Source organism: Zootermopsis nevadensis, unplaced genomic scaffold (assembly GCF_977971745.1).
Source record: "Zootermopsis nevadensis isolate Lab colony 2312 unplaced genomic scaffold, Znev_1.0 Znev_ptg000028l, whole genome shotgun sequence".
NCBI lineage: Eukaryota > Metazoa > Arthropoda > Insecta > Blattodea > Termopsidae > Zootermopsis > Zootermopsis nevadensis.
The window spans coordinates 10000689-10027200 of NW_028259160.1; the positions used below are offsets into that span (position 1 = coordinate 10000689).

The 26512-nt window shown below is 40.6% G+C and overlaps 3 protein-coding genes across 3 annotated transcripts in view; 2 read left to right on the forward strand and 1 right to left on the reverse strand.

Annotated features, from left to right (window-relative positions):
* Positions 1–303: 303 nt before the first annotated feature.
* On the reverse strand, positions 304–4445 carry Nipsnap (protein nipsnap). Its single transcript, XM_022083576.1, has 5 exons — positions 4309–4445; positions 3956–4138; positions 3716–3878; positions 2519–2786; positions 304–1664 (listed from the first exon to the last, which is right to left on the reverse strand). The coding sequence occupies exons 1-5, from the start codon at positions 4377–4379 to the stop codon at positions 1516–1518; spliced, it is 834 nt and encodes a 277-aa protein (XP_021939268.1). The 5' UTR covers positions 4380–4445; the 3' UTR covers positions 304–1515.
* A 246-nt stretch (positions 4446–4691) lies between these two features.
* Positions 4692–11425, forward strand: APC7 (anaphase-promoting complex subunit 7). The gene is made up of 10 exons (XM_022083575.2): positions 4692–4858; positions 5183–5405; positions 5593–5774; positions 6322–6434; positions 6662–6845; positions 7119–7565; positions 7818–7946; positions 8319–8464; positions 8747–8894; positions 10615–11425. The coding sequence occupies exons 1-10, from the start codon at positions 4790–4792 to the stop codon at positions 10681–10683; spliced, it is 1710 nt and encodes a 569-aa protein (XP_021939267.1). The 5' UTR covers positions 4692–4789; the 3' UTR covers positions 10684–11425.
* Positions 11426–13614: 2189 nt separating this feature from the next.
* The window catches only part of pigs (GAS2-like protein pickled eggs), a 48946-nt gene continuing 36048 nt past the window's right edge, over positions 13615–26512 (forward strand). Inside the window, exons 1-2 of the mRNA XM_087357601.1 lie at positions 13615–13846; positions 24022–24212. Of these exons, the coding sequence (XP_087213727.1) occupies positions 24033–24212 (180 nt within the window). The 5' untranslated portion in view covers positions 13615–13846; positions 24022–24032. The remainder of the gene's footprint in view (positions 13847–24021; positions 24213–26512) is intronic.

Here is a 26512-nt window from a genome sequence, read left to right on the forward strand (position 1 = left end):
AATACTGTGCACTTTTTAAATAAATTGATCTGATTAGTTTAGTAGGAAATGCTTATGTATGATCATGAATTTCTTCACTCCTTACTTTAACCCTTATTATCCATGCATTACAGCTATAACTGTATGTCACACTAGCAAAGTAAATCCAGTCCAGCTGGCCACCCCATAGTACAGAAGTAAGTCCCCCATTCCCATGTAATAGTGGTTAATCAAGACAGTTACAAAAATTCTGTTACACATAACATAAACTGTGGAACTTTGGATGTCAATTCAGAATGAAGCAATGAAGTAGACTAGACACTATTTGACTTTATGATCTTAATTTTATTTTATAGTAACAAAGAGTTGCGTAGAAAACATGTACATTGTGTTCATCTGCCTTTGTAACAATTATCTAACTTATTATAAGTTAATGTTTACATTTCTGATAAAGAAGAACTGTTTATATTTACTTGAGGTCATTTTATTTGACAAACAAGTTTTTAATATTAGAATTCATTTGGGATGATACACCGACATTGCTATGTATACGCATTTACCAAAAAGAAATATCCTACTAATGGTTTCTAAAAATTAATTTGTACATGAAATGCTGTTCTCACTTCCCTTCTGGAAAATCACATCTTCAAAATATATAATAAAATTGCTTCGTTGACTCTGGTTAATATATACCAATTCCATGAATATTTACAATGTGTTATGACCAGTAAGGTCAACACAGTTCCTCAATAACAGGAACTTTACATTATAACAGAGCAACAAACAGAAAACTATAATACATTTATTTCCAACAGTCCCACAATCATAACACGCTTCTCCTTTATTTTTGGTACATTGTTAACTTAAACATCTGGACCCCTGTACCCATCAACAGAAACTAACTGCTGCTATTGGTTCCTGTTTTGTAAAGAAATTCTCTCCAATTTACAATTATAAGCAAAGATTTCATTGGAGATACTGTTTCATTCTGTTCTAAAAGATAAGAAAACATAACAAACGTTTTTATATTGCACATTCATAACTGTGAAAATGCATATTTGGATACATGACAGCAGCACATAATGGAGTGGTAATATGAAAAACTATTCATGGGAAGGTTTTATTTTCAGACATTCAGGAGCTAGTGACAGAGGTTACAGAAAATTCTGAGAAAATCTCATATTTGTATTACACTTTTTTAAAAGTTATTTTTATTTTGATCTGAAAAAATCAATGAGCTTCTCATGTACAGAACAAAACACTTGGCATTGTTCTAACAAGAACCTATTTCTTTGGCATACATGAAATTTTCTGTCATTTAATGAAAAATACATTAATAACTTGGTGCATAAAATGTCTGCTTTTAAACACTGTCAGTAACATTTGCATACAAGTAATATCCTAAATATATTTTAAAAATAAATTATGAAAATCTGAGGGAGTTTTATGCCAGAATTTAACGTAAACCAGCAATAACTTTATTGCAGTATGTTGATAGGTCAGGACGTTCCATGTAGCCATGTCAGATGACAGGGTCTATTGTGTAGGAGAAAATGAGGTGGGAGTCAGTATGCGAGAGTGCATCTCCCTGATGAGTGGAACAGTGTAGGCAACACACTCATCCCAACCTGGTGAACGCCATGCTGCTTCTCTGGTCTCCTTGCGTGCCTGCAGATCTTTGTAACCTGCACACAATCAAGTAAGCAATTGTAGTCATCTACAATAAATAAGGTAGCAGTTTTCTACTGATGGTTAGAGCTACTTCAGATATATTAAAATTCAGTAAGAAAGGAGGTTTGACTTGCAATGCAAATTTTGAAATGCAGTATATAGTCTTTGCTTATACTTCCAGCTTTGTGCATACTTAGGATACTTAGGCGACCTGTTCTTCAGTGCCTTGAGCATCTGTGGGTCCCAACTTTCGTTGGCTTTGATCTATCAGACAGTTGGTAGGACTCCTTGGACGAGTGATTAGCCTGTCGCAAGGCCTCTTCCTGTACACAGGACAGCACAACATAGAAAGACGCGGACAAACATCCATGCCTTGAGTGGGATTCGAACCCACGGTCCCAGTGACCAAGCGGCACATGGCCCACGCCACAGACCACGCAGCCACTGTGACGGCGCTTTGTGCATGAACACATTAAATTTGTATGAATCAATTTTATGATTATGGGTACAGTTTTGGCACAGTGTAGTGCTACTGGGGGATACAGGGGGTAAATTGAGTGAAAATGAAATTATGAACAATCTATGTTGTATGCTCATAACATTATTGTGTAAACGGAAATCCTTTATTGAAAGACACCGAAATTTCAAAGCTAGATAACACTGATAACTGATGTACTGCTGATTTAAAAATTTATGTGGAGGATCCAGTATTGGCAATATTACATGTCAACTTGTATTACCAACAAACACAGACGACACCATGATACTAGAAAGTGAAAAGTGGTGAAAACTAGAGTTTCAAAATTCTTCCACTCCCCAGAATGGATTAATGTCATGCAGTCTGAAGAACATATATGCATTTCCTTACACCACACATGATGGACATTGTAAAGTCGACCAATCTGGGAAAAGAAGGCTGCAAAAGCTTCATCATTATTACGTCTGTAGTTGATAGCACGTGCCCAGTTGTTTCCCCATTCAATCATGGTTCCAGGTTTGAGATTATAGCTGCGCATCTCATAAAGGTTAGGACCTGTTCGGGGTTCAATAGGTGGCCAATAGCTGAATGCCAGCAAGTACTGAAGGTGGCGTGATCGTAGGAGTTTTCCTCTCTCTTTCTGTAGTGCTACAAAATCCTATAAAATTATCATCATTATTGAAAAAGAAATGGTACAAGTCATGTCAAAATAAATATACAACAAATGATTGGATTTTTCTTTCCCTGTGTACTTTTAAGTGTAATGGAGCACTCCTGACTGCTTTCCAAAACATTTGTTTATTATTATTTGTCAGCTGCATTTAACCTTTTCTTCTGATTATATTAATCCTCCCCACCATGTCAAACGACTTGTTACTAGGCTTGCAAGCAAAATCTTTTTTTATATTTTCAGATGTCTTTTGACTGATGATTTTTTTATAGTTAGAAGAGGCAAATAATTACTAATGGGGAGGAGTGTATCTACAACAAACAAGTACTAGTATACAGTAAAATTACATAACTTGGTTAAACTGTCCAGTAGACCAAACTGTCTCTGTTCCTAATGTACTAACTCTATTTCATACCATTTACATCGGATGAGCTACATACATCATGATAGTATTTAGTGATGCCAACACGATGCAATTTTAAGTCAAATTTATGTTAAACTGAAATGGTTCTTTAAATTAACTAAAAACACCTGCATATTTTTGTTTCCCATGCTAGCATGTGGTGGGAGGATCACAGTGCAGTGACCCTGGCGGTCAGCCCACACCCTAATTAACAGTTTTATCAATGTAAGCTAAGGATAAAATAGGAGGTGACTTGTCATACTGATTATGATAATAAAGATGTAACAGTTAATAAACTATTAATAGTTAATAAAAGAATCCTATATTAAGAAGGAAGCAAAAGATGCAGATTAACATAACTTTAGCATTCAATCCAACCTTAAATAACTGCACACTGCAATGCACAATTATGCAGATGACACATTTGATTCTGAACGGTATAGCCCATCTGCAGTAGGAGAAGTACATTCACAGAATATACCATAATTTCTGTGTTTAACACATTCAAGCTTACCTTATTTTGTGCAAGTGTCTTTTTCGCATTGTCGATAGTGGCAAACCCCCCGGTGTAACGCCACAAGTGTAAAGCCTGGTCTAAATCACCCAATTCCACTGTCCAACTTGCAACTAACTCATAATTTAACTTATGGGCATCAATCAGCTGCACAGACTGTTGACTAAACAGAAACAAAAACGTATATATATCTTACTTGAGCCTTTTAAATTACACTGCCTAAATAGTGCCATAACTTACTAGTTTTCCAAATACTTCTCAGAAGAATCAGCCCTCACATTATGGGTTTGTAGTTCATAGATAATTTCCTTATCAGACAATAATCGGGAATGTGATTCCTTGGTGGGCTCTATACGTCGCACCAACAGTTTACTGAACCACCCTTCATTACTGTCTTGAACTGATGAGGTTGATGATAGTAACCTGCCAAGTATGAGAAGTACAACTAATAAATACTACAAGGGTCTCTCGACCTTCCCTTGAAAGTTCCATATTCATTTGCATTTGTACAAGAGGTTATACACTTTGGTAAAGTTGCAAGTGTATTCATTTTAGAACAAGCGAAAATGTAACACTGTATTATTAAGCTGTACCTTTGAGAGAAAAGTGTTACTGAAGTTTTAGAAAAATACAGATTTCGCAACTTAGCCAAAGTGGCCGCCATGTTGATGTATGACGTCAAACGCTAGTGGGAGCAGGGTTGCCAACATGGCGATTAGGACTTCCTGTTCGTTAAGGATGTAGGAGGGTTACATTAAGATATGTAGGTTTTTCAATGCCATTGACGTCTTCCGATTCCAAATATATAAGTGACGAACCAGATTGCAGGAAAATAATGTTTTGATTTTCGGAAAAGCGAAAGATTAACCGTTAAAGAACATTTAGTACGTATTCTAAGATGCATTGTACATAGTGTTGAATTCCGATCGGACTATTCTACATGACCCTTTTTTCTTCTGTGATCACCGATTATTGAATGTTTTTAATATCTGTGCTAAATTGTTTCAGTAAAAGAAGAGTGGTGTTCGTTAGGTTTTCTCTTTGTGTTTTACATTTTAAATAGACGCATAGAGTATGACAGGGTTATTCGATCAGATAAAGTTGTTGTTTGAGCAGCAGCTATACACAAATGTAGTTTCTTTGGTGAGCTTTTATTTAGTGTTTTGGATAATAAGTCAAGTTATGATGTATAAAGTGAAGCTTTCGCGGTGACTGAAGTAGATTATAGACTCTCGGGATATAAGCCGCGTCAGGTTTCTGATGTTATAGTTTATTCACTTTTCAGCCACCTGACACGGTTTGTAGCCCGATAGTCTTCCATCGAGTCGTTATGTTGAAGTTTTAGGTTATCAGAATAGAATATAAATTTTTATGTCATAAAGCCTTCATAGCACTAAGCCAAGTTTGTAGAACATGCCAGGATACAAACGTGATCATAATCTGAACTGTCATTGTTTTGGATTACAGGCAAATTTAGTGCTCTCTGTAAGTGAGCACAATCCTGATATTTTGACGGTACCAGCAAAGTTCCAGACATATGTTTATTATGGGGACTCACTGTTTTACCTTGGCCAGTATCGAAAAGCAGAAGGAATGTATCGAAAGGCTCTTCAATTTAAGAAGTCCCTCCTTAAATCTAAAGGAACTGCAAAACCGCAGGACAACCAGAAAGAACTCATGCCAGATATTGGTAAATGTAGTTTACTGACAATAAAAGAGAAACTTTCATTCTGTTTTATTTCCAGTTTCTAACCGTAATCTTAAGTGTTTTTGCAATTATAATTTAAAAGTGTGTGTAATTATGAAGTTAGTGGAACCATGAACTGCCTCAAAGTAATATACTGTGATTTTAATTACTATTTATATATTTTATACAGATATAAAATACCAGATTCATGTGTGCCATGTCAACTTGAAGCAGAATCACCAGGCAATTGTGGTACTTCAGTCTATCCCAGGGAAATTGCGAAATGCAAAGATCAACATGGCACTTGCCAAGCTCTACCAACAAGGTGGAATGGAACGGTCAGCCATAACATCATACAAGGAGGTGTTGAGGGTATGGAGTTACCTTGAATTATGTGCTGGAGGCAGCCTGAGTTGACTGCTGTGTAGTATGCTACTGACACTGACTCTGGAGCTCTGTTTTTACTCATCATTCCAAAAAAGTGATTTGGCAGACTTAAAGACAAATTTAATTCTTATATGCTTTGAGACTGATGGTAGTGTGAAACTTTGTTTTAACTCTTTGACTGCTGAGTATTTCTTAGCTTGCCCATGTATATGATTGTTGATACAAATACTTCCAAGTATTTGTCAGAATGTATAATTTGTCACTGACCATATAGATCTTATCAGAATAACAAAAGAAATTGTGTGTGGTACAGGCTGGACTGTCCCAAGTAAAACAGTAAGCTACAGTCTATGCTAGCCCAGCATATCCAGGCATATCAGTCAAAGGGTTAAAATACACAGGATGTTGACATATTCTAGTTGTTAAACATGAATTTTGTCCCCTTCATAAGCTATATAAAGCTCTAAGTAATTACAAATATTAACTTCTTTCAATATGATCAAAATTTCCTTTATGTCTAATGAACTTGTAGGAATGTCCTTTGGCGTTGGAAGCAGCAGAAGGACTACTGAGTCTTGGAGTAAAAGGAATAGAAGTAAATGCTTTGGTCCTTGAAGGTACATCAAACTTTGGAAACATGGATTGGTGAGTCATCCCATAATCTGTGTAGATCAGAATTGAAAAACATCTCCACTTTCATGATCACTTTTCAGTTCTTTTATACAGGTACTGCAGACTTATGAACATTCTTTTCATTGCTCCTAATAGGAAATAAAGAACACATTAGCTAATCATTATTTTAAATTTTTAGAGACAAATATAGCGTTTGTTTGGGTAAGTCATGTATCTGTTGGGTTCTTGGTTGTGAACAGGTTAAATTCTTGGATTAAAGCCCATTCTCATCTTCACAATCGGGAATACAACCAGGCTGTTTCAACATTCCGGCAGTTGGATGATCGATCGTCGTTACGAGACAATCTCAACCTTCTAGTTGCAATGGGCGAAAGTTACTACTACTCTGGAGACCATAAAAATGCTCTCATTGTGCTGCAGAGGGTGAGTACTGATGTGCCATTTAAAGAGGCAATTTCAGTCTGAACATCTGATTTGTCTCTTGAAGCCATCGAGTTCACGTGCATAAGCATATATTTTATACATGCAATGAAATATCAGTAAAACAAATTATGTTAACATAAATTTATTAAAGTCATTTTTAATAAGATTTAAATTTAAGAATTAAGAACCAACTTTTGTGATTAAATTAACAAAAAAAAAAGGGACTTCTCTTTCACCCATGATTTTCTTATGAATGTATAATTTTGTCTGTAGGCACATGCTTTGGATCCATATATGCAGCGGGGACTGGATGTTCTGGCCGCTCTTCTTTCAAAGGAGCATAAGCATAAAGAACTGGAGAAACTTATATCACCCAGCATTACTGTATCAGAGTATGGCCCAGAAACATGGATCGCAATGGCTTATTTTCTGTATGCTACAAAGAAGAACTCGAAAGCTGCCTACTTTGCTCAGAAAGCTTGTTTCCTTAGTCCACGAAATGTGGAGGCACTGATCCTCAAAGGTGCTATATTGCTGGATCTAAAGAAGTTCCAGGATGCGGTCGTGCACTTTCGAGAAGCGATGCAGGTGTCACCGCATCGCTATGAGCCGCATCGCGGCCTCGTCGATTGCTATATTGCCATGCACAGGCTCCGAGAAGCTCTCACTATTGCTAGTAATGCCTGCAAACAGCTGGGACAGAACCCCAGAGCCCTCACTGTAAGAACTTTGTTAATATGTCTTACACTTCTTTATTTATTTATTTCGTTCTTAAGTTCATATGACATTTCTAACTGGAAATGAGCTCAGGAATAAGATCCGGATGTACTGACACAAATTCATCGGAATTCCTATACGTAATTGCAGAAGCGTTTATTTTCGACTTATTGAACTTATTGAAATATTGTTTTCTCTACAAATTAGTATGACTTATTTGTCAAAAAAGTGACGCTCTTTTGTCTTGTGGTGCAGTTGTACGCCTCAGTCCTTATGAAAGATCCCGTCACTGTGTGTAAAGCAAAGAGCATTCTGGAGAAGGCCCTAGCGCAGGATGAGATGTATTTGCCGGCAGTGTACCTCTTAGCTGAGATATATGAACAGGTGAGTTGGCAGCATCCATGTCTTTGCTCCTGTTACCTTATGAAACGTAATGTGCAATATGCATATAAAAATATAAAACTTATCGTTTACAAACCTCTCTGTTATGTAGGTCCTTATATCATAAATCAGGATAATTTATAAATGTCTGTTTATCCATCACATTTTTTAAGGGACATTTGGATTAAATTAAAACCTGAAAGTAAAAGATGTAACGTGCGTTAGTGCTCAAAAGCTTGAAAATCCCCCAAAATTGGTATGGGTTGAAATCTTTAAGCAGTTCAAAACATTCTTTTATATCTCCATTTAATATACAAAGTCAGAGAGAAAAATTGTTCTAAAATGGTTCTCTGTTAATGTGATGCTAATTTTTAGGAGATGGCATTGGAGTCTGCCATATCGTTATTAGAGAAACAGGTTGAACTGCAGCCGACTTGCAAACTGCACCAGATGCTGGGTGATCTGTTGGCTCGTGTTCATGAGGAAGAAAAAGCTTTGGACCATTATAGCATTGCTCTAAAGTGAGTACATTTGAGTACTGCGGTTAACAGTCTAATACTGAACCCCACCATCAATTCCTTAAATACCAGTGCAGTATATTGTTTTTGCAATATAACAGTTTAACAGCCCTAATAATTTCTAGGATTTGTGTACAAAATGTAATTAAGTATTTACTATTTTCATTGTTCGTGTTCCTATTTCTGTCCTGAAATTTAATACGTCAGTAATTTAGTACCATATCTTTCTTCCAAAATTACCTTCATATTTGTTGCCATGCAATTAAATGAATATTTTTAACGCAGTTTAGATCCGAATAATCGGCGAGCATTGGAAGGAATGCACAGGATAGATAACTCGTCAAGCAAGTTGGACACCTCATATTATATGACGGTGGGAGAGGAAGAAGGAGGTGACACCACATACGAGAGGATAGCAGACTCTGAAAATGAGGTAGGCCTAATGTATAGACTTGTATTTAGTCATCATTCCTGGTCTAGAAGCGATATTTATCGAAGCCAACTTTCAAGTGTATGCAGAATTTATGCAGATACTGGTACCCCACGAGCATTGGTGTGAAGGATATTTCGCAGCGATGATTTTAAGCCCCGCCACATCCGAAGCATGTAACAACTTCTATTGAGGTGTTATATGAACCAGGTAAAGTTTTTTCCAGACGATTAGAAAGGCTTCTGCGGTTTATGGATTACATTTGTTCACAGATGATTAATTTCACAGTAATGGTATCACCAGTACAAGAAATACATACCGGGTGCAAACTAACTTTTGTCACCTTTGTTACCTGCATTTCATTGTGTGACGTTCGATAGTTGCTTGTTATAGATATTTTCTGGAGAATGAATTATAAGATTTTAAAACTTTGCATATGGTGCAGTGTATTAGAATATAAAATAAGTAAACAAACAAACTATTAACACTGTAAGAAGACACTAGTGCCAAATGCGTTTCAACTTCAAGAGGTCATCATCAGTGGCAACAGGGAAATTAATTGATTTAACCAAAATCGAATCCTGGGGTCTCGGGTTCGATTCCCGGCGGTGCCCGAATTTATAACTTGTGTTGGGCAAGGCCGTGGTCTAGGTGACACAGAGTTTTCCTCCGGGGGCTTCCATGGCATCCCAACAATTACTCCATTCACACACAGAAGAAGGCAATGGCAAACCACTTGTGGATCATCTGCCAAGAACGTATATGAACAGGTCCCAGTCCGAGAAAAGGATGGAAGGATCCTGTTCATAATATGTCGCCTACCTCCTGTAAAGGTGACGGCGTAATAAAGAAGAAGAACCAAAATGGTTTAGAAAACAAATAATGAAGTAGAGAATTTTACAAAAGCATATCAAGCAACACTACACTGGACGTTGGTTTCGCAGGAGTTGAACTCTGCACTTAGCTATTGATCCAATGGTCCGGTGGCCATAGCTGGTCTGGGGCGAAACGCACGCGTATGGCACTAGTGTCTTTTTTATAGTGTTAATAGTTTGTTTGTTTGCTTATTTTATAAATTATAAGATTGTTTAGAAAACATTTGTCTTCAAACAAGTCGATGAATGTGGTTCCGACACACCTTCATTTTGGCTGGGGTTACAGAGTACTTGAATTTAAGTTATCGCGGAAGGTGGATAGCACGAGGTGGGCCGTGGCCGTGACCGTGGCCAGCTACATTACCACATTTGACCTTGCTGGACTGTTTTTATGGTACTGTATTAAGTGTAAGGTGTATGATACAGGCAAGCTGGAAATGAGGCAGCAGTTGTTACAGCAAATAATGAAGCTGCTTCTGCAGTGAGAAACAAAATGGAAATATATCAAAGTATGCACAAGAAGTAGGCTACTGGCAACATCTGAAAAAGTATATCATGTTCTGTTTGTTTATGTTTTGTTTTCTTGCACATCCGTGTGTATTAAGACGACCATCCAGTTAACAAGTGGATTCCAAGAAGAAATCTAACAGGATTTCAAGTACATATTGAGATATCTCCTGAAACAAGAAAACAGAAAATTTTTATGTGGAGGTGAGGTTAACAGAAGAACGAGAAGTCTCGCTTTTTTGTATATAAAGTCAACGCTATCCGTTGATCTCCTCGATTCTTCTATGCTTCATTCTCGTTATATGATGATAAGACATAGTTTTGCTCAATTTGTCCACCAGGGTGAAGCAGATGAGAGCGAAACTGAAGCTGTGTGGTCTGATATGGACCTTGAACTGAACAGCCAGTGAGATTAGTTCTTGTTTACCAAGAACTCGGTACTAGTTCGCTTGTAGGGAAGACCGTGGGATGGCTTCACGACGACGGCACGTTCCTGCTGCAAGCTGCTGCGTGGTATTCAGAATAGTCGGCCCCCCAGTTTTCTTTTCTGAACAACCTGAGTTGAAATAATATAAATAAAATATTTGATATGTAAGAAATTATACCGTTTTTAAAAGAAGTCATCCTGAATTTCATTTTCTGTACCATTTGACTTTGGGTCCATCAGATATCCAGATTGTAACATGTTTCTATTGTGTTCTGATCAGAAGTGTATGAAGTGCAGTTTTTAAATGTTTATTCGGATTGAATTTGGCTGGAAAGTTTAAAGGCATATAGCAGATCAAATTATCTTGATTACACGACAAATTCAGTTACGGAACAGGTGATATTGTACAATGCCTAGATATATTAAATAGCATTTGTCTGCAGATTGTGCGATTTACTTACAGAATGGCAATATAGAAATTGGACTGAATCTCGTTGCAGGCTCAAAAGAGAGCTGTGTGATGTTGCTTTTAAATTAATTTATGAAATGAAATATTGAGAATTAATTTCGTGTGTACTTATTTATTTTGCAACACATTGTTCACTATAAGCCGAGGCTTCGTGTTAACTGCAGGATCATGATCATTTAAAAAAAACAATTACTTTTTTTCATGATTCATGCTCAGATATAAGCATGGTACATTAAATCACAAATTATGCATTTAATGGTATAATGTAACATTCTTCTTCTTCTATGGCTCTCAGGTCCGTATTCGGTCCATGGCCTCCTCAATTCTCCTCTTCCATTCGGTCCTCTGTTAGGTCTGTCTGTCCGAGGCTTTGATTGAGGTTTCGAAACATTTTCCTTTTTACGGTGCAAGGTTGTTAGCCTTGCGACCAACCCCCAACCTGGAGGACCAGGGTACCTGTCCTAGTCTGACCTCTGCCCCTCGACCAATCTGGCTAGGGACACCCTACAAGTAGCTATGCTACCGCCAGCATAGCTCATGGGATCACTGAGGTACTCAAGCCCCACCACCACGACAAGGTGCAGGTACCATTAAGTGGGGATAATGTAACATTGGCTGACCATAATTTTAATGGAATATACATCATGTCAAAATATGGTGAGTTTTAAAAGAATTTTTTTAGTATCTTAATCCTACATTTTATGTAATTTACGTATTTGTTATGAGTCATTTTCAAGAGGAATTTCATGAACTTCAGATTGAGCATTGTAGGAGTCAACCAAAACAAAGGAGCTGTGTAGCTCAGTCAGTATAGCAACAAGGCGTAATTCCCGGGAGGGGTGACAAGATTTTCCCCTTAGCTACCATGTCCAGATGTAGCGCAGCACGCCAGCCTGCTGTTGAACGAGTAATGGGGTTAAGTGGCTGGTGCATGCAGCTGACCACTACCTCTGTGTAGTGCTGATATCAGGAGTACTGAAATAATATCCCCACTCCTGAATACGCCTTCATGACGAGGTGCTTGAGCATCAGAGCACTGTTTCAGAAAAAAGAAACGAAACAGGCTAGGTCGCGCGCTTGACGCTTTCGCTCACAGATGGCACTACGATCTTCCGCCAGGTATAACCCGAGTAAGTGGTTGGGAATCCGATCGTGTTACGTCTTTTGATTTAGTACTGAATTAAAGCAGGCACGCATTAATTACAGAAGAGCGTATTTTTCGTGTTAAAGGATGTACGTTATTGCAATACCGTGATCAATGAAATATCCTAAAGGATATTTTCTATGGTTTTTGATCAATTAGTCAGTGAATTCGTATTGCCAATCATGATAAGAACAAGTACTGAGTTTAGAAATAGGATAGAAATCTCACAAATACGAGCAGCGAACCCAGCCCTGCAATATTAAGAAGCCTACCCATACACTGCAGTTAATTGAGTGTTACCATAATTATTATAAAGCAGTGGCTTCGAATAAATGTTACATCTCGAACCAAATCTGGGGACGATTTGTGTTAGTATTTTTATGCTAGCTGAACCACAAATTAGTCTCTGAATAATGGATCTGCAAGGATATCAAATTAAAATTAACTGCGAACTTTGGTGTTGGTTTTTACTGAGCGTTTTGTTTTCGTTTCGAGAATTCAGTTAGTCGACAAAAATTGTTATAATTTGTCTTCGAAACCGTTGCAAAATATGTATGTGAAGTAAAAATTATACCACTTTCTTAGCGTGGTACGCGGTAGCTAGGTTTGTAATTGTAGTGTAGTAGAGCTTTGTTCCATACTAACATTTGTCGGACAGATTCAGGTTCGAAATACCAGGAGGTACCAGGTTCAAATTTCAGTCGAATTACCCATTTATTTTCATGCCTTTTATAATTTTGTTCAGACGAATCCTGGAATTGTGTCTAAAGTATGGAACGGTCGCCTCCTTCCAAATTCTTTCCTACGGTTGTTACTATTCGTAATCATGTTCCCATATCATTAGACTCTCTAAATTGTGCTGGAAAGGGGTGTTATTAGAATTAATTTTTTTAAACTTCGCGGAAAAATGTTGAATATCGAATTGAAGAAATAAAGGGGCAATGAATGTTGTGTCGTAACAGGAGAAATAACACGAATATTCGAAATCGGAATTTTAAACGAATCCATAAATAAATCTACAATTGCCTTTCGTTTCTCGTCAAAACGGCCTATGAAAGCCGAAGATTGAATTTATTATTATTGTCGGTACTCATAGATATCAGCACCGGATAAACAAGATATACGATCCTCAATTTGACACAACTTCGTCCGCTTACTTTCGCTTTCCTCATAATGCGCTTGTTGGTGTTAGGTACAGATATTCGTTTAACCACGTTATATCACCGCAAAGGGAATGCATTTAATAACAGTGAAGTCTCTTCAGGAACAGAAGCAGGCTTCTCTCATTTGATGTCATGGGCTCCGCCAGAGTCCCCCACGCTGCCAGCTGTGGGTACCAAGAGGTTCTAGCGGGCTGACGGGCCAGCCAGCCAGTCAGTCGTATTCACGCATTCGGCCAGTGTAGTTCGGTGCTTCACGGAGATCGAATGCGACATGTCGCCGCACAGATGAACAAGTCAAGACTGTCTTGTGTTCATACTTAGTATTCATTGTTGTTTCTTGTTATTTCGTCTCAGTGTTGTTGTTGTTGAGGTGAGTACATATTGAATAGTTTATTCTGGTTTGAAATTTAGCACTTAATGATGTGAGTAGGTCTACATAAAATCCCATTACTTAAAGTCATCTTGCTCTCCAAGAAGTTCCGGTGTGTGATTCAAAGTATCTGTGGCTTCACAGACTTCGATCTGCTGACGAATCGTGAACAAAAAAAGTCGTTTTCTTGCAGTTCCCTTTCGCCACAACACAGCAGCACCGTCTTCCGTGTTGTAAAAAATTATCGGTAATTCCTGTTCGTAAGCACATCTGAAACTTTTACCAGACTACACGGCGCAACAACCCAGAAGACAGCAATTTCCTTACTGGCCGCTGTGATAACCTCAAATCTTATATAATCACAGTTATTTGTAATTTAATATTAGTCGTTTAACTGCGTTCTTGAACTTTCCTGTGCCTTATTTTTAGTAAAGAATATGCTTGTTTTATTTGTGCATTTTTATAACAGTTTTGGATTTCCGATTTTGACAATATTGATAGCTTGTAAGATTACGTACCGGCGTAGCCCAGTATTTAATTTAATGAACGCTATTACTAACGTGCTTACAGGGAAGAACAACATTGTTTATTGACGAGACATCTCGTTTTGAGCATTTAAGAGTTTCGTAACAATCGGTGATTGGCATATCGGAATTTGTTGGACAGTGTGGGTAGAATATTATTGAATGTAAACATAAAGTTATATATTGGGTGTTACTATAGCAACCATAGGCCTAATAAGTTTCGACAGCCGTGAAATTTGATGTGAAACACTCTAAATTTAAGAAAACTAATTCACTCAGAAGGAAGACACGTTTCTTTCGGTTTGTTTTACGTTTATAGCGGATTAAACTCTCAAGGCTGCTCGTATCAAAGATTTGTTTTTTATTTTTTCACACAAAATCATTCTGCCGCGCGTATTTATACGCAAACCATTTTCTGTTTGTGTTAGATCTACATCATATCGTTTTTTCTGAAAAATTTTCAAACCTTAATCTGTAGTGAATTGACTGAAGACAGATTAACGAAACTTCAATGCGTGTTTGCGTGCCCTGTTTTTAATCGCCACTGCACATCTCCTCGCGAGCTGGATTTCTCATTGATCGCTAGTGTTTACAGTTCACTTTAGAATGTTGGGAATTCCAACCTCAGACAGGAGTTTTGAGTATCTCATTACTTGCTAGCAGTGACATAACGAGAAAAATACGTTTGCGAAGCTGATGGAAGAAACGAACATTGATCGATGAAGGAAAGAAAATAAATGTATTTAAACTAAAGTTAATTGTTTTGATGAACATTCAAAACCAGATCTGTTTATAAAATATAGGCTGTATTATTTTAAACGCATTACGACAATAATTACCTACTACAGCATTAAAATAAAGCCAGTCCAGTTGGATTTTGTGTGTGCAAGGCAAATGGTTCTAGTCACTACACAGATAACAGAACTCCTACCAGATGATTTAATTCTTAGGTCATCGGGGTCTGAATGTGGTAATGGAATTCTTGTGATTGCTTTTCCATTGCCTCACAAATCGGCTAATGCCAAGTAGCATCGTGCTTACTCTGACCGGCCCCAAGAAAAACATCCCACCGTCTCTGACCGTCCTGTGGCATGCTTGTAATATGGCGCCGTGTCTTACGTAAATAGGAGAACGTAGATTTTAAAATAACTAGTATCGTTGTCAAGATAAAATCCACGATAAAGGTAATTAATGTTTATTGAAGTCTGTAACCGTGGACGTATTTAACGACATTGGTTTATTTTGTACTTTTCTTTTTCTGACCTCTCGAGCGTGTTTTGTTGGTATTCCTGCTATATACCTGCTAGGTAAAGCAGGTGGGAACTCCCCCTACCCGCTCTTTACCCTACAGCTAGAGGGAGGGGGTGAAAATATGTAAGTACTCCGAATCCATCAGGACCGCTTCATCGTTCACTAGAGTTGAGTGTCGTTAAATAAAAGATGAACCAGTCTATTTATGGATCTGCCCCATAAATCCAAGCTGACAACAGAAGTAAAAGTTTTTGGCAGAATTCATACAGCTTATTACCCTTTTACAGACTTCGTCCTCCAAGTATTGCGTTTTATTTAAGATGTACATTGGAATTTATATTTATAACACTGCAATAAAATGTAATCTAGTTTATGCCACTCGTAAGTAGACGTATTTTTGTGTCGCTTGTAGTTGTAATTATTTTAAGGATAATTGTTATTAATAATAAATTACTGTTGTCACTGATAATTAGTAGTGATAGAATTTTCTTTTTTTGAGGAATTGTAGGTGCAAATGGAAACGTGGCAATTGATCCAGAAGGTAATGCATTTAAGTTTGTATAAATCTTAGGTATCCTCAATGTCTCAATACACGTCATCACTTCCTCGCAGCCCGTTAGTACGAAATTTCTTTCAAATCCGTTGTGTTGTTCTGGATATTCGAACGTGATCCTCTAACGTACATGAACATACAGTAAAATTCCGTACTTAAACTTTTGTAGATCTACTCACTGAATTTGTCAAATGATGCACAAAGCTTCTTCTGCAACACACCTGATCCAACAGCAGCTTTGAATTCAAATTAGTATTGTCAGACATCGTCGCTGGGTCCTGTACATAAGCCTATTGTTGGATCGCCAGGTCAGGGTCCTCGGTTGTGCCCCAAGGGCTGCCAGATCATGCACATAACTTTGGCAATGTGCATGATGTGGTCTGCGTAATGTTTGTTTTGCTCTTTCCGAAGTCATTCTGCTTGCTGTGTCATTACTTAGGTCAAGACTCCCTTGTGTCAACTTTTTTGACGTAAATACGTCTATACGGAAGGGTCATTCGACAAAACAGCGTTACGAAGATGTGTAGGATCCATACCAACAATGTGTAAATATGGACCAACCAAACCAACCAAAGAAGCTAACTGAGGGCAGAGGCCTGCGCAAGCGCAAGCATCGTCCCTACCTAGGTGAAACCATTCCTGCGCACAAGACGCATTGCTGGAAATGGTAAACGGTCGTAATATAAGAACGGAAATTTTGCTAACGCTAACGGGGTTTCGTCGTGGCGGGAGCCTCGACCATTCAAACTGGGATTTGTTGCTGCTGATGGGAGGTTATCCTGTCAGGCAAGTTGTCGAAGGAATTTGGTTGGTTGGGTCTCTGGGGTATGAACCCAGAGAGGGAGGGGCCGTTTCGGCTGAAGGCCTCTGCGGCATGGGGGGAAGATCACTTCAGCTGATGGCCTCCATGATCGGGGGGAAGGGTGGCGGGCCGTGCCCCTATTAAGTTATACCCTGGCATTCGCCTTACAACTGAGGAAAGCACGGAAAACCTCAGTCAGGGTAGCCGAGTAGTCTAACCACTCGTTGTGCTGACTTGGCCGTCTTTTGGGGATGGCTTCGGCTGGCCTGCTGAACATCAGTCGCCCTCGGTTGCCCTTGGGTGAACTCTGGCAGCCCTCATTCGGCACGAGTGTCTTCCGAGTTGCCGAACTAAGGGGTTCCCCACACCAGCTAACCTCGAGTCAAACCTCTCAGTTAGTGCTCTGATGTGGTCGGCAAAGAAAGGGACCCCCAGATCCTCATGTATTTGCCTGTTACTAACGTACCAGGGCGCGTTAGTAACAATTCGAAGACACTTGGATTGCAGAACTTGCAGCTTCTGGACGTGGCTGTGGGCAGCTGACCTCCAGATCGGGCATGCGTAATCCATTATGGGACGGATGAGCTGCTTATAGAGTAGTACACCGTTCCTGATTGACAGGCCACTTCTCCTATTGATAAGCGGGCCTAGCACACCTAATCGTTGCGCTGCCTTCTTTCCCACTTGGTTGACGTGCGCCGACCAAGTAAGCCCGGCGTCAAGGGTGACCCCCAGATACTGTGCTGTTTTGACCCATTGGATCGGCTGTCCGAGGAACTGCACTGCTCGGGGCTGTTGGATGTGTCTTCTCGCGGAAATGAAGAGAACCGCGGTGCTCTTCGAGACGTTGATAGCAATCCTCCAGGCCCTGAGCCAGAGCTCAAGTCTACTGAGGTAGGTCTCCAGATACCTGACGAGAAGCGTTGGGCTACGGGACGTGACTACTAGAGCCGTGTCGTCCGCGTATTGTGCTAACTCGACGTGGCGGGACGGTGTGGGTATGTCGTTGACATACAGACTGAAGAGCACAGGGGAGAGAATTCCGCCCTGCACAACTCCAGCCCGCATGGTACGACGTGTGGACATGGCCGACTGGAAGGATGTCTGGAATGTCCGGTCAGCGAGGTAGGAAGAGATGGTTTTTACCAAGTACGACGGGAAGTTGAGGACGGTCAGTTTGTATAGGAGGCCTTGGACCCAGACTGTGTCGAAGGCTTTGGCCACGTCCAGGAAAACCGCGCCGGTTAGCCGCTTCTCATCAAGGTTTCTGTTGACCCTTTCGACGAGGCGAGCCAGCTGTAACGATGTGCTGTGTCTGGGTCGAAACCCAAACTGCTCGTCGCGCAGCAGCCCGCGTTCACTGACCTCGTGTAGGACCCTCGTTAGTAGGATTTTCTCGCAGAGTTTGCCGACCGTGTCGAGAAGACTGATGGGTCTATAGGAAGAAGGTAGCGTGGGGTCCTTCCCCGGCTTCAGTATGGACACCACTCGAGCGTGTTTCCATGCCGAGGGGAAGTGTTGCCTGCGAAGGACCGCGTTGAACACTTTCGTGAGAAAGGTTACCGCGCGTCGTGGGAGATGTTTCAGGACCCTGTTCGGTATACCGTTGGGGCCCGGAGCCTTGCCAAGCTTGAGTCCCTTGATGGCCTGGGCGACCTCCGATGGACTGGTTAATTTTGGTTCATTTACAGGGGCATACTCGTATGCTCGCATCGCCTCGTTAACCATGTCAATTGTAGTCAGGTCCGACGGGTAGTCTACCGGCTGGAACTGGACCTCAAGGCTGTCGGCTAGGGCTTCTGCCTTCTCGGGGTTCGAGAGAGCCAGTCCTCCCATCACTAAGAAGGGGGGCGACGGAGTGGGGACTCGCATCACACGCTTGGTCATTTTCCAAAGCGACTGGTCCTCGCAGTCCAAGGATTCGAGCGTGTCGCTCCACTGTTCGTTCCGCCACTCGTTGAGACGATAGGTCACCGACCTCTGGAGTCGATTGACCTGGGTCTTAAGAGCGGGGTCTCTTGTGACCTGCCATCGCCTCCTCAGCCGGTTCTTCAGGCGTATTTCATCTCGAATACTAGCGGGTAGAAGCGGTCGCCTGTCAATGCGGGGTCGAAGCTTGGGAGCGGACGCTGCTGTGGCTTCCAGGATAGCACTGGTCAGCTCCTCGACGCACTTGTCAATTTCTTCCTCGTCGTTTACCACGGGGTTCCCCGGTAGTCTGCTTTCGAGGCAAGCCTGGAATGCAGCCCAGTCCATTCTCGCGAAGTCCGGGCGATCAGGCAGGTTTTGAAAGGACGATCGGCACGTGGTGTCGACGAGGACGGGCAGGTGATCTGAGCTGAGTGCGGGGCAGACAGTCAGGTGCACCGGTATGTAAATATGGACCGACAATGGTCAGCTTTTATATGAACTCCTGCGTGCATAACAATGCAAGAAAAAAGAATTCGAATTTCTAACACAGCCTGCAACAATATTGGCTGAGCATGCCGTAAGGCTCTTTTCTCATTTATTATGCATGCTGTATAAGTTTGTTTCCTGAAATATGAGATGAGCATAAAATTTTAAAATTGATTTTTAACAAATCAGATAAAGTTTAGCGTTATGCAGTTTCGGGTTCATTTCTGTTTGATTACATTAGGTCGTTTTGCTATAAACTTATTCGCACTGCTGCAGGTGTTTTCGTAATACCAGGAACTTGTGAAATTCCAGCGCATAGGTTTCCCACTTCCTGTGCGCATGAGCCGTTCTTATCGATATCCTGCAAGTCCCCTTTCCCCTTGTGCCGGCGTGCCTACGGATTAGCGGTGTCTTGGACTTTCATTCAGTATATGTGGGGCACCTCCGATACGTCATCAGTGACGTAGCTCACGACCAGACTTCGTGACTCCCTCAAGATTCGAACCGTACTTTTAACGTTTGCCTAGCGAAACGTTTATTCACCCTTCTTTGGCAGAGGTAGCCTTTTGTTAGCGACCGGAGTGCCGTGAGGAGTCAGTCAACTCGTAGACGTGCATGGACATCGGTTTCACGCGTTACTGGGTTGATGGTGATATAACAGGCGACCGATAATAAGTTTGCAATAAATTATAAATTAAAACAAGTAATACTAAACATGATAATCAAATTAAGCACGAACCAGTGCAATGAAACAACAACAACGCAAGTGAAGATGGCTGTCTCCAGGGTTGTTGCGCCGTGTTTATCGACGTTTCTGAGGTCCCTGCTGTATCCAACATTAGGGCGATGACAATGCAAGTATTTTTGGCAAAAGATTGCTTCTGTATGAATAAGAAGATGGTTTTATTTATCCTGGTCTGTGGCATCTAATTCAAAGAAGTCATAGTATCTCTCAAACAGCCCACGACATAGGATTTTAAAACCAGCGTTTCGGAGGATCGTATCGCCTCCATAATCAGGGTATCAGGGTGAAACGTGAAGTTGTTTGTCCATTGAACTATGGGTGACCATCTACAGGTCCACTTGACCTCACAATTCAGGCCCACATGACAAAGCCGACATATTCACGTCGTGAGAACCTCAAATATCAGAGATTTGTATCTCTTTTCTGACTGAAACTTCATTCGGGATTCGACCTGAGAGTAAACCGCGCTAGAGAACGCGGGTGCCCGCTGTTTTATCCGTCGTGTTAATTATAAAACCTCGAATCCAGCCAACAACCTCTGTGGGACGACACGTGGTGTGCTCCTATAAGTCGACACTCATACCGGAAGTGCAACAGTATAAGAAATCCGCTTCACTGAATACGTTACGGTTGCGTCAGAGAGCCATTCCCATTGTGGCTGTTTCGTTGTGTTTTTTCCTCCCCGTTGAAACTTTTTATTAGCTTATATATTTTTACAGCTTTGAGAAAGTTGCAGTCTACTCGATGTAACTGTTACTTTAATGAAAATAATACGAGTGGCAGGCAGCGTCTGTTGGTAGATTATTTTGAATGCGTATTTAATTTCATATTTGTTTTGTTTATCTCTCCCATGTATTATTTGTTCTTAAGTTTTAATCATTGCACTATTATTTTGGACCGGATGGAGAGAAACCGTTTGTAGCCGTCCAAATAGTATTTAAGAATTCAGCCTGAACGTCAAAGAAAACACATCTCTTCACTGTTGCAAAGATCAGCTTGTTAAAGCGCAATGGTGACTATATGCCTCACCTGCTTCAACAACCAGTAATTCTGTTTTTATTTGTTTCGTTAAATTCTCACTGCAAATAGGGAGAATTTTGTCAAACAGAGTTAACATATCTTCGTAATGGTGAAAAGTTATGGTTTCTTTGCTGTACTGACAGAATTCATAAATAGTGTTTGGGCGTCAGCTTCAAATAATCTCTGGTTATGCAGTGAGAATCATACGAAAGTGGGATTTAGTCACCATTGCGCTTTTAAGGATTAAAAAAGACACTCATGAATTGTTTGCATTGTTTCTTTTCTCCCCTCTCCCATTTTTGTTTTCACTCATTTTGACCAGAAGTAGTATCTTACGTCATCTGGGATACGTCAGGAAAGGATCATGACATACCCAAACATTGCATCGTCATATCTGCAAAGCTCTCAAAGGCAGCGTGCTGTGCGTATTTACGATTTGCACAACACTTCTCTGATGTACCGATATTAGCACATCGTGAGATGTTACTGGGAACTTGACTGCAAGAGACAAGAGGCCGACTTGTTGAAACTTATCGACGTCTGTGTGTTCCCAGTGACCCGACCTTCCCTGTAGTGTGACTTCGCACTGCTAAAACAAGAACTACAGGTGTTGGTTTGCATGGTCCAACCAACCCGGCCTTCACAGAAATCGACACAAGGACGTTGGTCTGCCTCCTAGGTCTCTTACCATCTGTTTTCTTTTTCCGCCCATGTGCTATACCACCCGGCTTACAAGTTCATTCCAGAAGTTTCCCCAAGGAGGGACACGACAGTAGAAGCCCTTATATCGTTATCACAACACATCACATCCGGTCCGGGCTAACTACCAACACGTCCCCCCCCCCGTTCCCCCTTCCCCCTAAAGCTCATTGATTGAACCCTTCCGGGAAGGCGTGAACAGAGCTGTGCTGGGCCCGACCTCACACTTTCGTGGGAACAACTTTGCTATGAACGGAACAAAATTTGCAAGCTTTAGTGCTTATTTTACCACGGATTAAATACTTTGTTTGAAATTAAAAATTTCTGCATTTCAGAATTTAGTTCCATTTTACAGTATTTCTTGAAAAGCTAACAATTGCTCGGGTGAAGGAACCAAAGGTTCATTGCCATGTTTACTGGGTTAATTAATTCCATCTCTTAAGAGAGCTTGCGTGGAAATGGAGATGCAACAGAAATTAAGACAACTGCTGGTTCAGTTTTGTCCAGACGGTGATGATGATGAAGGATTGAGTGTGAGGTTGACGGGAGTTTTCTGCCCTTACATTCGGAAAGGTTTTGGCTCTGTGTTTAGTGATGCGAAAATACAGTCTATGATTCGTATACAGCGTGTTTAAACTGCCACGATAAATCAAGTCTTCGTGTTGTTACGTCATAATTCCTGGGCTTCGTGTACTTTGAATTGTTAAATTTCTCAGTGAAAGCGGTGTATCTGTCACTTTTCACACTTTAGTCTGAACCAGAAGACGTGAACAGACTCCGTTGTACTTGGATGGGGCCAGTGCTGATGGAAGGATGTGGTGATAAACTGTTATTTTATTACGGATAGGAGAATAAGTAATTGCCGAATTGTTTTGAGGGTTTTGCTTAGCATTTTGATAGAAATGTTGGGATAATTTAATAATTTTGCGTAACTTATAAACTGTTAGAATCATGTCAGTGATACGAATGTACTAAATCTGTGGTCCACATAGTTTTGAGTCAATTGAAATGATTTTTATTTGAGCATCTTTGTTTGGTCTGGCATCTACAGTGTTAGAAGTAATTCCAGTCAAGTAAGTGTTGCGATTTCTGGAACTATTTCTTTGTCCTGTGTAGTGAACCGTCGATCGTCGTGTTCTCGAAAGCGTCTTCTCATCTTCGTCATTTTGCAATCAAAACAGACTAGCAGGCTTGCCATCCTAGTTTCCCTCAAACAAGAAATGCCAATTGACACGTGAGAACGGTATTAGGCGAACTTCTCGCCGGTACATGAAGTGAGACGTTCTAATCCAGACGTCACGAAAAAGAAATCGGGAAGGTCTGATTTCGATCCCCATCTTTGCCAGACAAATTGTGTTGTAACTGTCAGACTGGAAAAGCAAATTGCACAAATGAAGGTACAGGACAACAATTTCGAGACTACGGATTCTTTAGTTTGGGGATAATCTTGATTTAAAATGCACCTCCTAAGATCGATGTTCATAATAGTGTAAGCATGTTTATGAATTTGCGATTTAATGGGGGTTTTATACTCTATCACCAAGAACACGCAAATCTAAAGTTCTGATATTCCATTTGAATAGTTGAAATCTGTTAAGGAGTTTCGTAACTTTATTATTGATCTCGCAAGTGAAACTGCTTTCTGATACAATGATTTTATCGGGGCCGTATTGGTCTCGATAGGTGTATGTAAGAATGCATACATAAACACACAAAAGGGTAATACTCATGCAAATAAGCTTCCCAGAATCTGATATAAATGCTGAAAGTTATATAAAATTACTTATTTTAATTATTTATAGTTTTATTTCTGTAAAACGTGTGCATTCTGATGGACGCGTTTGACATATGTTTTGGGGTACCTGATAAGTGACTTTTGTCAGCGCCCTGGTTATCCGGATCGATTTTGCCTGATAAGATTCTCACGACGGAGATGATGTTGGATGATGGTCTTCTGGGTTGTGGCGTCATTTGGATTTGTAAGTGGGTACCTACGTTTCGAAGGAACACACTGCCACCATCTTCAACTCTTAAGGAGACACCCACCTACGAATGCACCCGGCGTCACAACCCATAATTCCACTATCGATAGCTTTCGTCATGGTCTGTCACAGTCATTCGTAGCTTGGTTAAGAACTGAGAATTTGCAGGCGAGTCAGTCTCTTGCACTTCGCGTTGTTTCAGCTGTCGTCAGGATGGAGATAACGCCTGTGATGAAGGAGACACGGTCTTTCCGCCCGTTCAAGTCGAGCGAGGAGTATTTGTACGCCATGAAAGAGGACTTAGCCGAGTGGCTGAACATGATGTACCCCGAGCTGGACATCAACGTCGACAACTTCATGGACCGTCTGGACACGGGAGTCGCACTCTGCAAGGTATTAAGCATCCACTCAAGGCTCTCCATAATTACTCCCGCAAGTTATCAGCCACCTAGAAATCACCTTACTGTGGTAACATGTGGTGTTGCCTCACGTTGGTCTTGTTTTAGAATTTTAAACGATAGGTGAAGTGCAGGACAAGTGTCAGCTGAACTTTTCTGTGGCCCAGTCTATTGGGACACTTTGAGGTAGAAGGATTTAAAATAGCTACACGAAAGCGGTGAGGTAAGTGACGTGTGAGAGAAAATAATGACAGTTGACCTACATAGACAGGAGACCCGATGAATATCAAATCTGATCAAGACTGATGCAAGGCGAGATATAGTTTGCGTGTGTGTCCACGCGCATGTTTAGACCTTCCGAGAGAGAAAAAAGTTCCATTTAATTTACCTACATTAGGCCTCTTTCACCCTGTGTTCATTTAGTATTCGTGAGGATGAATATGTGAAGTCAAGTGTCATGGCTGTCACACGCTGGAAGCCCTGTGCACTGCACGCCATCAGGTAGGGCAGAGAATGCGACAGAAATGGAGTTTGCGGTTTCTGAAACGGAACTCCAGGATGTTTCTGGGGATCGAAGTAAACCGAAAGAAACAGTTGAAAAATTGGATACAGTTTTGTCCTATGTGTTGTTGATATAAATGTAGTTGATAAATCCCTTGAAAATTTCGGATATTTTGGATCGATGATAATGAAACCAAATTGCATTCACGAGGAAATTAAGCGCAGAAGAATCGGTTGTCTTCTCTTAACGCGAGAGCCCAAGTTTTACAAACATACAAGACAATAGATAAAATTGTGGTTTGGTACCTTTACGTGTGGTCAGATTACATTTAATGGTATGAGGAAAAAACAAATAATAATTGCAGGATTTACTATTTTATCGGCGATATGAATAGAGACGTCGTCTTGTGGATTTTTATGCCTTTCAATACTAAAGATTAATTCCAAGGCGTTGGCTTACAGCCAAAATTATGCAAGCCGCAACTACCCAAAAGGTCGAGAATTATGGTATCTGAATGTGAATTGTGACATTTTCAACATCACCTACGTGAATGTTGGATTTTTTATAGTCTATTCATGTCGATGCTTGCTTCAAGATTTTAAACAGCTCATTCGAAAATGAAAGCTATATTTTGACACATGCTGTTTCTTGAATAAAGTGAGTCTTGCAGATATGGCAAATGAATTATGTCTGGTGTTAAGTACGACTGCAAAGTTTGTTCTAGTGTGGGAGTTATGTTTCTTGCAAACTTCGTTTCCTTGAAGTAACAAACTTGCAAGTGAAGCGTTTTTATGGTTACACTGAAATTTATTCTTTTGTTTCGCGAATTCCTTTTGTAATTTTCTGCACCTCATTCCACTTGCATACATAGCTGAGGAATGTGTCACGCGTAAATTAGTGAAAAAGTTGAAGTTCCCGGGAAATTGTGTCGTTGTTTGTCTGTACACACAAAATTGTCATACGAGAGACCTGCCGAACATAGGGTTCTTCTTATACGTGAGCTATTGTGGCGGAAGTGTGTTTCTGTGAGGCCATGTTTAGGCAACGTCACGTGCCACTATCATGGCTACGTGAACAGCCGGAAGTCGCATTGAGGTTCTGTGTGTGAAGCGGCCAAGTCCTCTATGAAGAAATACGAATGTAGGATTACGCAGTTGATAGCTGTCGCATCTGATCTCATCGGCCATCAACAGACGTCTGTTTTTAGCCAACAAACATCTCGTAAATTTCCATGCGTTTTACACCCTTATACCTCACGTTTATTTCCACAAAAGAAAAATGACCTTTCGTCCATAACGTTCTTAATAAAGGCGGGACAATGTTCCCACTCCCATAATGGAAACAAGATCGTGGTAGACAATGAGGATCAGCTTGTAATTGTATCCCAGCCTCTCTCTGTCACAGCCGTTTCCTTGTTACAGAAATCGAGTTCGGAGCTGCTGGTATGCAGATAATTTTATCCGCCTTTCCGTTCACGAACACAGTAAATGGTATAACGTGCGCTCGAGTGGCTCTGAAACGCCATGTAACCCCGTGCAAGGTGTCAGGCGTCTTTGCGATAGTAAGTTTGGTAGAGTTTTTAATAAAGTGCCATGGAATTTCGATTAATTCCCCTCGTTTATAACAGGGCATTTCGCGAGTTGATAACGAAGGGTGAATGTGACCCCACCCCGGTCTTCAGGCTTTGGGAACCTCTGCTCCAAAGGTGAAAGTGGCTGGTTCAGTATAGCAAAGCCGTGTTCGGCGTTGCGCGATGTGTACGTAATGTACACGACATTTAGTGATTTGGCTCT